The sequence below is a fragment of the Pristiophorus japonicus genome, chromosome 7 (assembly GCF_044704955.1).
Source record: "Pristiophorus japonicus isolate sPriJap1 chromosome 7, sPriJap1.hap1, whole genome shotgun sequence".
In the NCBI taxonomy this organism is placed as follows: Eukaryota; Metazoa; Chordata; class Chondrichthyes; family Pristiophoridae; genus Pristiophorus; species Pristiophorus japonicus.
In genome coordinates this window covers 244,905,517-244,922,105 of record NC_091983.1, presented here as the reverse complement: position 1 = coordinate 244,922,105, position 16,589 = coordinate 244,905,517, and the positions used below count along the sequence as shown (strand labels likewise).

The window sequence follows — 16,589 nt, the reverse complement described above, 5'->3', positions numbered from 1 at the left end:
TTACTGTACCTGCATACTCACTTTTTGTGCTTCATGCACAAGGACCCCCAGGTGTCTCTGTACTGCAACACTTTGCAATTTTTCTCCATTTAAATTGTAATTTGTTTTCTATTTTTTTCTGCCAAAGTGGATAACCTCACATATTCCCACATTCTACTCCATCTGCCAGAATTTTGCCCACTCACTTAGCCTGTCTATATCCCTTTGCAGATTTTTTGTGTCCTCTTCGCAATTTGCTTTACCCCCCATCTTTTATCATCAGCAAACTTGGCTGCAGCTTGCTGAGGCAGCTGCACAGCCAGAAATGCTGAGACTAAGCTGCTGCAGTATCAATGAACTTCCCTTTTAAGTACTGGGAAAAACCTGTGGCATTATGAGTTGCGATTAGACTGCACCCGATATTGGTCCACCCTTTAAGTGTAACGGCAATGAACTATGCCTTTAAAACTTGATTTCGCGCTCCAATCATTTCTTTAAGCAGTGAGAATGAATTTTGCGTGCAGTCTAAAGCATTAGTGCCTGGTGCTAATTCTCCAACTTTTGTAATTTTACCGCCCAATCCTGGGGTATAATGAATTTCTAGCCCTAAAATTGCACTGAAGTGTCAAGGTCGATTATATCCTCAAGTCTGCAGTGGATTTGAAATCACAAGCTTCTAATTTGAAGGTGATACTGATCCAAGATGATACTTATGCTCTTAAATAACATTTTGATAGACAAGACTTCAGCGTATCACATCCCTTTCCATCTACAACAGCCTACCTCCTTTACTAATGGGCATGACACCTGTGTCATGTATCAAAGTTCGAATCATATCCAATTATATTTTATCACTCTTTTTGTCCCTCTGCATTTTTCTTCTCCCAGAGGAAGTTCCAGAAAGCATGTCTAATTTTCTTTAATCACTGTGTTAGTACTTCCACTGACCCAAAAATTCCATGGAGCATCTGCTGGCCTCTGCAGTTTCTGTGTGCCTTGTAAGGGGCACAGATTCCATTCACCAGAGGTGTCCAGGATAAGTTCAGGGGCTCATGAGGCTCTGTTGGGGCCTGTAGTAGTATTGGCATGGAACCTTCTGGATTGATTCCCCTATTCAGAGCAGTGCCAGAGGTGAAGAGATGGCGAGTGCAACCCTGTTCTCCTCCGTGTTGGCAGCTAGATGAATGTCCATTGACATGGGGCAGGCAGGCAAGCATTAAAGGTGCACCTAAAGCAGCACTTGTCATTGTATGGCCCATATAAATGAAGTACCTTCTCACTGACCCTGCAAAATCTGAAAAAAACATTGTCTGGAACAGAAAAGGAAATGAGATTTAACAGAAATTTTTTAATTTATTTAAATTTAATTTTAATAAGATTATGAAGTATTTTGATATAACTAATAAAAAATGACTAATCTTTTGGTTGAAGAATCAGTGTTAAGGAGTCAGCAAATTAAAATTGTTGCGAGTGAGGAGAGAAGGTAGGAAACACTCTTTACACAGAGAGTTGTTAGAGTTTGGAATGCTTTGCACCGGAGCGTTTGTGGCTGAGACCATTGCAACTTTTAATGATTTCTAATTGTTCTTGCAAAGAGTAAATGGCTTGTGTACTGTAACACTGCTGTGGTTCTATATTCCACTATGTTCCCACTAACTGGTGCACTCTGTCTCCTTCGAAAAGATAACTTACTGATATGGAATTGTCACTGTGATATTTCTAATTGACATTAGTTGTTGCCATTTTCATTAATTGAATTGCAAGTTTCTTTGCTTCAGACAAATGAATGGTTACTTTGCAATGTCATTAACATCAAAAACTTCGAGGAGCCTTACTTTGCAATTCTAAATTAGTAAATTATGCTTACTCCTAGTCATATATGGATTCTGTTATAATTTAAAGAATGGCCATCTTCTTTTCTGTTCATACTATTTTCTGTTGATTATGTTACTCATATATACATGCGAATGTTATACTTTCTATCTGTTTTCTTTTCATCTATAGGTAAAAATGCATATCAGAACAGTGAGTGACTTTGAATGGTTGAAACAAAGTAGATTTTATTTCAATGATGACACACAAAATGTAAAAGTGGGGATCACTGATGTGGAATTTATCTATCAGAATGAATTTCTGGGCTGCACCGATCGACTTGTCATCACACCTTTGACAGACAGGTGAGGGTAGATCGTTGACATTTCACTGCATTATTACTGCCATGATAGATCTAACAATTTATACTGATCACGTTACAGGCTGGACTTATCCACTAAATGACCTGGGCCAGTGACTCCAAGCCCCCTGACCCAATCCAGACCTGTGGCCCCGAATCTGACCCCCGGCTTGTGTTGTCTTACCCCTCCCATCCGCAACTCGGCCATTGGCCCCACTTACCTGAGTAACGCTACAAGGCGAGCAGCAGTCCGACTTTTTTCTCATCTTCGCCAGCGGGCTATTGCATCGAGCCACCATTATTACAAATGAAGTCCAAGGCACAATGGCCCAGAAATTCCTCTTGAGGACTTCCCGCAGGCAAAGCACTGTAGAATAGAAATAAAATGCACACTTACCTTAAGCTGCTGCACCCGCTTGAGATCCCAGCCCAGAGGCCTATGGTGACTGCGCGTCGCAGCGCATTCATGTTGGGACGTGCACAGGAGCCACGTGGGCCTGGACGAATCTCCTAATACTATGAATGAGAAAAAACCCAAAATGCACAAACACCACATGAAACATTTTAAAAACACCTCACATAATACACTAATAGAAATTAAAGTTGTTATAAATGTTATTTAAAGAAAAAAATTTGCTGATTTTTTTAAAAGTTAGGATTCGGGTTTAAAATAACATTACCTGAGTGGGCAGGGTTTTAACATAAATATGTTTTAAAATGTTATTTTAATCATGTTTTTGATATGTTTTTAAACTCTTACGCCTGTAAAAGTAGGCTATGCGCCTGCTTCTATCAGGCGCACGAGTTTTGAGGACATTTGCTGGGCAAGATATGGATAAATATCGCAATCTTGCTTGAACTTGACAGATCAGAAAAGCCGGTTTTCAGCGCATGCTCATTGTGCGCTGAAAACCGGCTTTTCCAATGCCATGCCAGGTCAGTAGAACTTTGTACAGTCCGGGACGTCGGAATTTCCATGCCAATATGTAGGGAGCCCCAGACCTCACCATCCTGGTGCAGGGTATATACCAAATTTATTTTTTGGCCACTTTATCCTAGAAGGTCTATTTGTTAATTTAAGTTAGCGTGTGAATAAGTAATTAAATATTAAATTAAACACAGCTGTAATTTCTTGGGCTCCATCATCATCATCATATCATCATCATCATAGGCAGTCCCTCAAAATCGAGGAAGACTTGCTTCCACTCTAAAAGTGAGTCCAATATGGGAATTACAGTCTCTGTCACAGGTGGGGCAGACACTGTTTGAAGGGAAGGGTGGGTGGGGAGCCTGGTTTGCCGCACGCTCCTTCCGTTGTCTGCGCTTGGTTTCTGCATGCTCTCGGCGACGAGACTCGAGGTGATCAGTGCCCTCCAGGATGCTCTTTCTTCACTTTGGATGGTCTTGGGCCAGGGATTCTTAGGTGTCGGTGGGGATGCTACACTTTATCAAGAAGGCTTTGAGGGTGTCCTTGAAGTGTTTCCTCTGCCCACTTGCTTGCTTGCCATGTAGGAGTTCCGAGTAGAGCGTTTGCTAAGGGAGTCTCGTGTCGGATTCTACCATCCTCTCTCTGCATTGAGTATAGGAATGTAGGAACAGGAGTAGACCATTCAACACCTCGAGCCTGTTCCACTATTCAGTAAAATCATGGCTGATCGGTATCCTAACTCTCTCGACCCATCTTGGATCCTTTAATACATATGGCTAGCAAAAATCTGTCGATCTCAAATTCAAAATTATTAATTGAGCTAGAAACTACTATTTTTTGTGGGAAAGAGTACCACAATTCTACTTCCCTTTTTCATAAAGAACTGTTGTCCCAGACTCCCCACAAGATAAAATGTTTATCTTTATCTACCTGCAATGTAATTTGCTCCATGGGTTCTTTGCTTAAGAATTCATAGCAACACATTACCATTAAGAACTAGTTGATTTATTAACAAAGGTTTAACAATCACACTACACTTTACCAATTCATTCACTAGGCTCACAACTGCATGCCTCATCATGGATCCCCTACCCAACTGACTGGGGTTTTATTGAGTCTTGTGAACATCACGTGACTGGCTAAGCCACTCACAATTCAACAGCTCTACAAACCTGTGAGCATACTTACAGTTGCATATATTACACAGCCTCCTCTTTTTTAGAAGCAAGGTATTTATACAATATTTTAAAAGATTACTTATCATGATTACAATTTTACAAATGTGACTGCTGAGCCTGAGTATCTTGTTGTAAGCTTTTAGCTTCCTCATGCTCCGACCTCCATTTCTTTGAAGTTCGCTGGCTATGCCCAATTTCTATAATCTTATTTGACTCCAGAGACCTTCTTGGGGAATTTCTGTTTTCAGGGTGTGTAGCCCAGAACTCCTGACCTCTATCTTCCTGTGTCCTCATGAGTTTCCTTGGAACCCTTACATCAGTCCAATGTTAGCTTTCTTCCTAAGATCTTGATATTCCCAGTTAACAAAATCTGTCTAGTTGGTTTCATTTTGTCGTTGATCTTCACAATTGAGCCCCAACTCCACCTTCCCCCCCCTCAGAAGATACAGTCTCTGCGAGATTGTCCCATACCTGAAGAACCACCTTCAGTCAGCTGCATCTGAGTTGGTGGGGATATGGATGTTGTGACCGTTCTGTCCAGTGAAGTACTTGGACTTGCAAATTCACTCTGATCATCATCCAAGTCAAGCTCATAATTATCTACTCTTCGAAATAAATGAACCTTCCTGATGTATTCACCAATTTTGACCAAGTATTGCTTGGTGTCACATACCTGAATAATTGTACCAATGTCCCATTTGCGTGGACTTGCCCTTTTCGATGGACGAAAATCTGACCCTGCTGAAAGCACTGCTCTTTAATACTGGAATGATAATGATGTTTCTGCACCAATTGTGTCTTCTCTACCTGATCAGACAAGTATGGTTGCAATAAACTGAGACGCATCCTCAGCATACACTTCATCAATAATTCAGCAGATGTGTACCCTGTTGTAGAATGGGACGTAATTCTGTCTTTGAAATTAAAATTCTCTAAGCTGTGCTTCATGCCCACCGATGTTCCAGTCTGTTGAATTTGTTTCCGCAAAGCCTCCTTCACAATCCTGACCGACCTTTCAGCTGCACCATTTGAAGAAGGATGATATGGAGCGACCAACATGTATTTAAAACCGTTGTGTCTGGCAAAATTCACAAATTGCATGAACTGAAATTGCGGCCCTTTATCTGACACCATTTCTTCGGGTAGGCCAGGGCATGCAAAAATATCCCACAATTTATCCAATATCTGTAGTATGTATGAGAATGAAGCATCCTTAATCTGTCTTGGGGTTAACAAATTCACTGAGATACTATAATTCTCTGCTCCAATCATGACTGATAGAATAGCTTTCATCTTCTCATGAATTGCTTGATTCCTTAATTGTGAATTTGCCACACCTACTGGGACTTCATTAACATCATTAGCCCTGAAACATTTACAATCTTTCACTGTAAGATCTAGCGATTCCTTATTCTTGTCAAAGGCTCCAAATTACTGACATAACTCCATATTGCCTTCTTAGCTTAATAGCTATTAATCTCTTTCAATAATCTTGAATTGCTTTTCAGTGACTCTAAATGGCTTTCCACAAGCTCTTTTTGTCAGCTCAACACAGTTCAGTACTCACAAAAAAGAATGGTACTACCAGAAACACACTCGGGAATCATACAACTGATATATCTAACATAGGAACATAAGAAAAAGGAGCAGCAGTAGGCCATTTGGCCCCTCGAGCCTACTCCGCCATTCAATAAGATCATGGCTGATCTGATCTTGGCCTGAACTCCACTTCCCTGCCCACTCCGCACAACCCTTGATTTCCTTATCATTCAAAAGTCTGTCTATCTCTACCTTAAATATAGTCAATGACTCAGCCTCTACCACTGGGTTAGAGAATTGCAAAGATTCACGACCCAGGAAAAAGAGTGGGACAACGTTAGTGACAGGGGATTCATTTGTGAGGGGAATAGATAGGCGTTTCTGCGGCCACAACCGAGACTCCAGGATGGTATGTTGCCTCCCTGGTGCAAGGGTCAAGGATGTCACGGAGCAGATGCAGGACATTCTGAAAAGGGAGGGTGAACAGCCAGTTGTCGTGGTGCATATTGGTACCAACGATATAGGTAAAACATGGGATGAGGTCCTACGAGACGAATTTAAGGAGCTAGGAGCTAAATTAAAAAATAGGACCTCAAAAGTAGTAATCTCAGGATGGCTACTAGTGCCACATGCTAGTCAGAGTAGGAATTGCAGGACAGCTCAGATGAATACGTGGCTTGAGGAGTGGTGCAGAAGGGAGGGATTCAAATTCCTGGGGCATTGGAACCGATTCTGGGGGAGGTGGGACCAGTACAAACCGGACGGTCTGTACCTGGGCAGGACCAGAACCAATGTCCTAGGGGGAGTGTTTGCTAGTGCTGTTGGGGAGGAGTTAAATTAATATGGCAAGGGGATGAGAACCTATGCAGGGAAGCAGAGGGAAATAAAAGGGAGACAGAGGCAAAAGAAAGAAAGGAGAAGAGTAAACATGGGGGGCAGAGAAACCCAAGGCAAAAAACAAAAAGAGCCACATTGCAGCAAAATTTTAAAGGGGCAAAGTGTGTTAAAAAGACAAGCTTGAAGGCTCTGTGCCTCAATGCGAGGAGTATTCAGAATAAGGTGGACGAATTAACTGCGCAGATAGCAGTTAATGGATATGATGTAATTGGCATCACAGAGACATGGCTCCAGGGTGACCAAGGCTGGGAACTCAACATCCAGGGGTATTCAACATTTAGTAAAGATAGACTGAAAGGAAAAGGAGGCGGGGTGGCGTTGCTGGTTAAAGAGGAAATTAATGCATTAGTAAGGAAGGACATTGGCTTGGATGATGTGGAATCGGTATGGGTGGAGCTACAGAATACCAAGGGGCAGAAAACGCTGGTGGGAGTTGTGTACAGACCACCAAACAGTAGTAGTGAGGTTGGGGACAGCATCAAACAAGAAATAAGGCAATAAAGGTACAGCAGTCATCATGGGCGATTTTAATTTACATATAGATTGGGCTAACCAAACTGATAGCAATGCAGTGGAGGATGATTTCCTGGAGTGTATTAGGGATGGTTTTCTTGACCAATATGTTGAGGAACCAACCAGAGAGCTGGCCATCCTCGACTGGGTCATGTGTAATGAGAAAGGACTATTTAGCAATCTTGTTGTGCGAGGCTCCTTGGGGAAGAGTGACCATAATATGGTAGAATTCTTTATTAAGATGGAGAGTGACACAGTTAATTCAGAAACTAAGGTCCTGAACTTAAGGAAAGCTAACTTCGACAGCATGAGGCGTGAATTGGCTAAAACAGACTGGCAAAGGATACTTAAAGGGTTGACGGTGGATAGGCAATGGCAAATATTTATAGATCACATGGATGATCTTCAACAAGTGTACATCCCTGTCTGCAGTAAAAACAAAACAGGGAAGGTTGCTCAACCGTGGCTAACAAGGGAAATTAAGGATAGTGTTAGATCCAAGGAAGAGGCATATAAATTGGCTAGAAAAAGCAGCAAACATGAGGACTGGGAGAAATTTAGAATTCAGCAGAGGAGGACAAAGGGTTTAATTAGGAGGGGGAAAATAGAGTATGAGAGGAAGCTTGCCGGGAACATAAAAACCGACGGCAATAGCTTCTATAGATACGTGAAGAGAAAAATATTAGTGAAGACAAATGTAGGTCATTTGCAGTCGGACTCAGGTAAAATTATAATGGGAAACAAAGAAATGACAGACCAATTGAACAAATACTTTGGTTCTGTCTTTACGAAGAAGACACAAATAACCTTCTGGAGGTACTCGGGGACCAAGGGTCCAGTGAGAAGGAGGAACTGAAGGATATCCTTATTAGGTGGGAAATTGTGTTGGGGAAATTGATGGGTTTGAAGGCTGATAAATCTCCGGGGCCTGATTGTCTGCATCCCAGAGTACTTAGGAAAGTGGCCCTAGAAATAGTGGATGCATTGGTGATCATTTTCCAACAGTCTATCGACTCTGGAGCAGTTCCTATGGACTGGAGGGTAGCTAATGTAACACCACTTTTTAAAAAGGAGGGAGAGAGAAAACAGGTAATTATAGACCGGTTAGCCTGACATCAGTAGTGGGGAAAACATTGGAATCAATTATTAAGAATGAAATAGCAGTGCATTTGCAGAGCAGTGACAGGATTGGTCCAAGTCAGCATGGATGTATAAAAGGGAAATCATGCTTAACAAATCTTCTGGAATTTTTTGAGGATGTAACTAGTAGAGTGAACAAGGGAGAACCAGTGGATGTGGTGTATTTGGACTTTCAAAAGGCCTTTGACAAGGTTCCACATAAGAGATTGGTGTGCAAAATCAAAGCACATGGTACTGGGGGTAATGTACTGACATGGATAGAGAATTGGTTGGCAGACAGGAAGCAGAGAGTCGGGATAAACGGGTCCTTTTCGGAATGGGAGGCAGTGACTAGTGGAGTACTGCAGGGATCAGTGCTGGGACCCCAGCTCTTTACAATATATATTAATGATTTGGATGAAGGAATTGAGTCTAATATCTCCAAATTTGCAGATGACACTAAACTGGGTGGCGGTGTGAGCTGCGAGGAGAATGCTAAGAGGCTGCAGGGTGACTTGGACAGGTTAGGTGAGTGGGCAGATGCATGGCAGGTGCAGTATAATGTGGATAAATGTGAGGTTATCCACTTTGGTGGCAAAAACACGAAGGCAGAGTATTATCTGAATGGCGGCAGATTAGGAAAAGGGGAGTTGCAACGAGACCTGGGTATCATGGTTCATCGGTCACTGAAAGTTGGCATGCAGGTGCAGCAGGTGGTGAAGAAGGCAAATGGCATGTTGGCCTTCATAGCGAGGGCATTTAAGTATAGGAGCAGGGAGGTCTTACTGCAATTGTACAGGGCCTCGGTGAGGCCTCACCTGGAATATTGTGTTCAGTTTTGGTCTCCTAATCTGAGGAAGGACGTTCTTGCTGTCGAGGGAGTGCAGCGAAGGTTCACTAGACTGATTCCAGGGATGGCTGGACTGACATATGAGGAGAGACTGGATCAACTGGGCCTTTATACATTGGAGTTTGGAAGGATGAGAGGGGATCTCATAGTAACGTCTAAGATTCTGATGGAACGGGACAGGTTAGATGCGGGAAGAATGTTCCCGATGTTGGGGAAGTCCAGAACCAGAGGACACAGTCTTCGGATAAGGGGTAGGCCATTTAGGACTGAGATGAGGAGAAACTTCTTCACGCAGAGAGTTGTTAACCTGTGGAATTCTTATACGTTTCAATAATCACCTCTCATTCATCTAAACTCCAATGCGTATACGCCCAACCTGCTGAACTTTTCTTCATAAAGCAACCCCTTCATCTCAGGAATCAACCTCGTGAATCTTCTCTGAACTGCCTCCAATGCAAGTATGTCCTTCCTTCAATGAGACCAAAACTGCACGCAGTACTTGAGGTGTAGTCTCACCGATGCCCTGTACCTCTAAATAGTGATTTTCATCAGAACCACCGACAGTGAATACACTACCCTGGAAACACATTCTGGCCACAGATAGGTGTATTTTTTGTTGCTTGCTGGCCTCTACAGCTATTTGGAATATCTGATAGCTAAAATAGTAGGGACAACTTACATATACATATGCAAAATTGCCTATTTTTCAACTTTCATCCATCCAGTATTTCAATTTCTACTGTGTAATCTACCCAGTAGGAAATAAGGCAGATTCCACAGCACTGATAAGATCAGCCTGTATTACAGAACTGTTTCTTGAAATGGTTCTGCAATATAAAAATAGCATAAAAGTACTTTCCTCTTCAGTAAATTGCTCTGAACTTTGCCGATGTCGGGGTTGCAACAGCCCAGGTTGCTCAGAATTCACTATGTTCCTCCCTCCCAAGGCAGCTGCTGTTCTAACCAAGGCCTGTTCATTACAACCGAGATCAACAGATGACACTCCAACTCCTGGAGGAAGCCTTGGCACCCCATTTACTTTGTAGTACAACCTCTGAACTGGTGGTTCTGTTGGTGACAGTATTGTGAAGTAAAAACAGCATAAATCTTGCTGGCATTTCAGACTTTAAATGAAGAAATGTTGCAATACTGGGAGAGTGAGCAGAGATCTTTCTCTACTCTTTCTCCCACCATCATCTGAAGCCACTTCTTAACAGAGAAATTCATTTCAAATCTGAGGGTTTTCTGTTATTAGCCAGAAGCATCCATAATTCATGACTTGCCTTCCAGCTGTAATAAAACCAACTTCAGTGACTTGTTTTGATCTCTAATTGCTGGCCACAATATTATGCAAGTGTAGGTAAGTACATTTGCAAGCTTCAAATGTCAATCCCAGTACAGCAGCAATGTTGAAAAGTTTGACATTGTGCAAGGAAACATTTTGGTCCATGACGAGTTGCCTCAGAAATGGACCCATTAGATATTTGATAATAATGCGCCTTCAAGAAAAAGGTTGTCTGGACTTTCACAACCTAAAATATCTCTTGCTTAAAGCTTCTAAAGTTCTGAGTGTCTTGGCAAAATGAAGAAAATTTTGAGTTCTTGTAAGATTTTTTTAGTTTTGAGCATTTAGTGGACAATTTGCATCTTGCCTATTTTGCCCAGGTTTTGTTTTCTGTGGAGCTGCTGTTGCAGCTTTATGATCTAGGTAAAAGTTCCATAAATTGGTCTAAAATGGTAACCATTTTCAGAAAGTAGGCTTGGTAACACATGCTGCGATATATGTGCGCACTCGGTCCATGCAGCAGAGCTGGTCTTCAGTCATCTTGGTTAATCCTTGCTACTGGACCAAGACCTAGCTCTGTCAAGCCTATGTGGTGGCTAGTGTGCCTCTGTACCTCAGCATTTTGTAATTTCTCTCCATTTAAATAATAATTTGTTTTTTTATTTTTCCTACAAAAGTGGATAACCTCACATTTTCCCACATTATAATCCATCTGCCAAATGTTTGCCCACTCACTTAGCCTATCTTTATTCCTTTGCAGATTCTTTGCATCCTCCTCACAACTTGCTTTCCCACCTATCTTTGTATCATCAGCAAATTTGGCTATATTACACTCGGTCTCTTATCCAAGTCATTAATATAGATTGCAAATAGTTGATGCCCAGCACTGATCCCTGTGCCACCCCACTAGTTACCGTTTGCCGACCTGAAAATGACCCATTTATCCCAAGTCTCTGCTTTCTGTTAGTTAGCCAATCCTCTATACACGCTAATATATTATGCCAACTCCGTGAGCTCTTATTTTGTGCAATTTCGGTGGTAGCGATCATAATTCAGTTAGATTAAGTGTAGTTATGGAACAGGAGAAAGATTGATCAGCAGTAAAAGTTTTCAATTGGGGAAAGGACAATTTTACTAAGCTGAGATGTGATTTAGCAAAAGTGGACTGGAAACAGCTACTTGAAGGTAAATCAGTGTCAGAGCAGTGGGAGGCATTCAAGGAGGAGATTGTGAGTTTCAAAGAAAATATGTTCTCACAAAGAAAACAAGTAGGACTCCCAAACCTAGAGCCCCCTGGATGTCGAGGGGCATACAGGGCAGGATAAGGCAAAAAAGGGAAGCTTATGTCAGATACCAAGAGCTAAATACTGCAGGAAGTCTAGAGGAGTATAAAAAGTGCAGGGGTGAAATTAAAAAGGATATTAGGAAAACAAAGAGAGGGCATGAAAAAATAGTTGCAAATAAAATCAACGAAAACTGGGAAATGTTTTATAAATACATAAAGAGCAAGAGGATAACGGAAGAAAGATTAGGGCCTATTAGAGACCAAAATGGAAGCTTGTGTGTGGAGGCAGAAGAAGTGGTTATGGGTCTTAATGAATACTTTGCATCTGTTTTCACAAGAGAGGGACGATGCAGACTTTGCAATCAGGGAGGAGGAGTGTGAAATATTAGATGAGATAAACACAGTGAGAGAGGAAATATTAAGGGGTTCAGCATCTTTGAAAGTAGATCAATCACCAGGCCCGGATGAAATGTGTCCCAGGCTGTTAAAAAAGGAAGCGAGGAAGTAGCTTAGGATCTGACCATCATTTTCCAATCCTCATACACAAGCAAAATACTGCGGATGCTGGGATCTGAAATAAAAACAGAAAATGCTGGAAATCTCGGCAGGTCAGAACGTTCTGACGAAGGGCCATCGACCTGAAACGTTAACTCTGTTTCTCTCCACAGATGCTGCCTGACCCACTGAGATTTCCAGCATTTTCTGTTTTTATTATTTATTTTCCAATCCTCGTTGGCTACAGGTGTAGTGGTGGAGGACTAGAAGACTGCTGACGCTGTACCGTTGTTTAAAAAGGGAGAAAGGGATTGACCAAGTAGCCAATTAGCCTAATCTCGGTGGTGGGAGAATTGTTGGGAAAAATTCTGAGGGATAGTATTAATTGTCATTTAGAAATGCATGAAGTAATCAAGGTCAGTCAGCATGGATTTGCTAAGAGGTCATGTCTGACTAACTTGATTGAATTTTTTGACGAGGTAACAAGGAAGGTTGATGAGCGTAGTGTGTTGACATGAATTTTAGCAAGGCTTTTGACAAGGTACCATATGGCAGACTGGTCATTAAAGTAAATGCCCATGAGCCCATAGGGAAAGTAGCATGTTGGATCCAAAATTGGCTCAGTAGCAGGAAGTAATGGGTAATGGTCTTATGTAATGGTCGACGGATGTTTTTGTGACGGGAAAGTTGTTTCCAGTGGGTTTCTGCAGGGCTCAGTACCAGGTCCCTTGCCTTTTGTGGTACACATCAATGATTTAGAGTTCAATCTCGGCGGCATGATTCAGAAGTTTACAAGCTGTTCCAGTACAGCTACAACACTGGCATCTACCCGACAATGTGGAAAATTGCACAGCTATGGCCTGTCCACAAAAAACTAGACAAATCCAATCCAGCCAATTGCCGCCTCATCAGCCTGCTCTCAATCATCTGAAAAGTGGTGGAAGATGTCGTTGACAGTGCTATCAAGCGGCACTTACTCACCAAACCTGCTCACCGATACTCAGGTTGGATTCCGCCAGACCTCACTTACAGCCTTGGTTGGGAGGAAGTTTCTCCTCATCTCAGTTTTAAATGGGCGGTCCCTTGTTCTAGGACTATGTCCTCTGGTTTTAGTTTCCCCTATGAATGGAAATATCCTCTCTGCATCCACCTTGTCGAGCCCCCTCATTATCTTGTATGTTTCGGTGGGATCATCTCTCGTTCTTCTGAACTTCAGTGAGTATATGCCCAGTCTACTCAACCTATCTTCATGGGTCAACCCCCTCATCTCCGAAGTCAACCTGGTGAACCTTCTCTGAACAGCCTCCAGTGCAAGTATATCCTTCCTTAGATATGGAGACCAAGGCTGTATGCAGTACTCCAGGTGTGGCCTCACCGGTATCCTGTATGGTTGTAGCGAGACTACTCTGCTTATATATACTCTATCCCCCTTGTGGTGGGGGCCAGCATTCCATTTGCCTTCCTGATTGCTTGCTGCGCAGGGATCCCCAGGTCTCACTGTACTGCAGCACTTTGCAATTTTTCTCCATTTAGATTATGATTTGCTTTTCTGTTGTTTCTGCCGAAGTGGATGGCCTCACATTTTCACACATTATACTCCATCTGCCGAATTTTTGCCCACTCACTTAGCCTGTCTATGCTGAAGAGGAGTTCTGAGAAGTTTCTTTTTTAACCTGCAATATAATGTGGAGCCAAAGAAACCGGAGTCACTGGAGTGCTTCATCACCCCCGGGCGGCGAGAAACGGTGGAGGGAGGTGATCGGGGCCCAGGAGGGGTGTGAGTTCGGGGCCAATGGCCCAGGAGCAGCACGGGCCAGCCCACACTGCGATATGTGTGTGCACTAGGTCCGTGCAGCAGAGCAAGTCTTCAGTCGTCTTGGATAACCCTTGTCACTGGACCAAGACCTAGCTCTGTCAAGCCCGTGTGCGTGTGGTGGCTGGTGTGTAACGGTCACCACACGTTTAAAAACAATCCACGCACAGGCATCTTCCACCCTTCAGGATGTAGTTCAGGACCTGGAATATTAGGTCCTTCATTGAAACACCTATGAACTCATCCTTTTTCGGCATGGAAGCAAGTCATCCTCGTTTCGAGGGACTGCCTATGATGATGATGGTGGTTCATACATAGGCAAAAGAGTTGAATTCCAGAGGTGTGTGAGAGTGACTGCCCTTGACATCAAGGCAGAATTTGTCCAAGTGTGACATCAAGGAGCTCTAGTAAAATTGAAGTCAATGCTGAGTGCATCTCACTCTCTTACCAATATTCAGGAATGAATACTGGTGAGGTTGATGGTTCTTCTGGAGAGTACAGCAAGAGAAGATCAATGGCACCATGGATGGCTCAGCTGTACAGGGTAGGAGGAGGAAGATCGGGAATGCAATAGTGATAGGCGATTCACTAGTTAGGAGAACAGATCGGCAGCCGCAGTCGTGATTCCAGAATGGTATGTTGCCTCCCTGTGCCATGGTCAAGGATGTCACTGAGCAGCTGCAGAATATTCTGAGGGGGAGGGTGAACAGCCAGAGGTCGTGGTCCATATCAGTATCAACAGCATAGATAGAAAGAGGGATGAGGTCCTGCAGGCAGATTTTAAGGAACTAGGAAAGAAATTAAAAAGCAGGATTTCAAAGGTAGTAATCTCTGAATTACTTCCGGTGCCAAGTGCGAGTGAGCATAGAAATAGAAGAATAGAACAGATGAATGCATGGATGGAGAAATGGTGCAGGAGGGAGAGCTTTAGATTCCTGGTACATTGGGACTGGTTCTGGGGGAGGTGGGACCTGTACAGGCTGGATCGATTGCTCCTCACGGAGAGACTTGCTAGTGCTGTTTGGGAGGGTTTAAACTAAGTTGGCAGGGGGATGGGCACCAGGATGTAGCATTAGAAAGGACAAACAAAGGACACAAAGGATTGGAGAGACGGATAGCACTAAAGCAAGAAGTAGTAAGATATTCGGTGGGGTCAGACTAAGTGAGAACACAGGATGATCTAAGTTAGGTTTAAAGTATATGTATGTGAAAGCATGAAGCATAGTAAACAAGGTAGGTGAGCTTCAGGCACAAATAGCCATATGGGAATATGAGACATGGCTCAAAAAAGGGCAGAATTGGGTTTTAAATATTCCTGGATATAAGGGGACCGATTTTCATCAAGGCCTCCGCCCACCCAAGTGCCGCCCAAAGTGCCGCCGATGGCCGCCGAAGTACCAGACGGCACTTTGGGCGGGATATTCATGGCCGATGTCCCTCGAAGGTCGGTGGACGGCAACTAGACGACGTACGCCGTCAATCTGGGCGGCAGCGGGCGGTAGGTCTCATTCTTGGTGGCAGAGGCGCTTGCCATCCAAGTTCCGCCGAGGATGGAGTCGGGCCCACGGAGGGTCGAAGATCTGAAAAAAAAACAACAGCAAAAAATTAAAAAATTATCTGAAGACCTTCAGGGGATCCCATCCAGGTAAGTCACAATTGAAAAAAAGTATTAAATGTCCACTTACCTTTTTTTCAGATTCTTCACACTCACCGTCGGGGACAGATCAGCCTCCAGCCCGCAGTCCACCTCTGTTCTGCCGCCGAGTCCCGCCGACTCCTGCCCGCAGGAATCTGGGAGCTCGGCGCGCAGGAGCTCAGTTGCGCCCCTCGGTCGTCCGCTGATGTCAGCGGGCAGTTCCCGGCGGCTCTCCCCTCCCGCACGCTCCAGGCCACCCCAAAAGTGGCACTGGACGGATCTTCAGGAGGAATGTCGGCAGCAGTGGGCGGCAATCGGTGGCAGCGGGCGGTGAGGTGATGAAAGTCGGCCCCAAGGTGTTTAGGAAGGATAGGGAAGAAAAGATAGGTGGTGTGGCAGTATTGGTTAAGGAGAATGTTACAGTGCTGGAGCAAGATGATGTACAGAATCCATATGGCTGGAGTTAAGAAATAATAGAGGCGCCATTACACTACTATGTGTATTCTATAGGCAACCAACTAGTGGGAAAAACATGGGAGGAGCAAATTTGCAGAGAAATTACAATGGAGTACAATGTTGGCAAGAACTATAGAGTAGTGATAATGGGGGACTTCAAATATCCTAATATAGACTAATAGACAGTACTAGTGTAAAGAGCAGAGAGGGGGAAGAACTTATGAAGTGCGTTCAGGAGAACTTTCTTGATCAGTATGTTTCATGGTCAAGAATGTCATTGAGCGGCTGCAGGGAATTCTGGGGGAGAGGCTGAGCAGCCAAAGATCATGGTCCATTATCGGTATCAACAATATATGTAGAAACATATATTAACGACTTGGAGGAAGGGACTGAGTGTAACGTAGCCAAGTTTGCCGACGACACGAAGATGGGAGGAAAAGCAA

At 43.4% G+C, this 16,589-nt stretch overlaps 1 protein-coding gene across 2 annotated transcripts in view; it reads left to right on the top strand.

Annotated features, from left to right (window-relative positions):
• LOC139267485 (dynein axonemal heavy chain 8-like) overlaps nucleotides 1–16,589 on the top strand; it is a 2,569,686-nt gene that overhangs the window by 1,683,843 nt on the left and 869,254 nt on the right. For both annotated transcript variants that reach the window (XM_070885867.1, XM_070885866.1), the window contains one exon: nucleotides 1,984–2,156. In XM_070885867.1, the coding sequence (XP_070741968.1) occupies nucleotides 1,984–2,156 (173 nt within the window). The remainder of the gene's footprint in view (nucleotides 1–1,983; nucleotides 2,157–16,589) is intronic.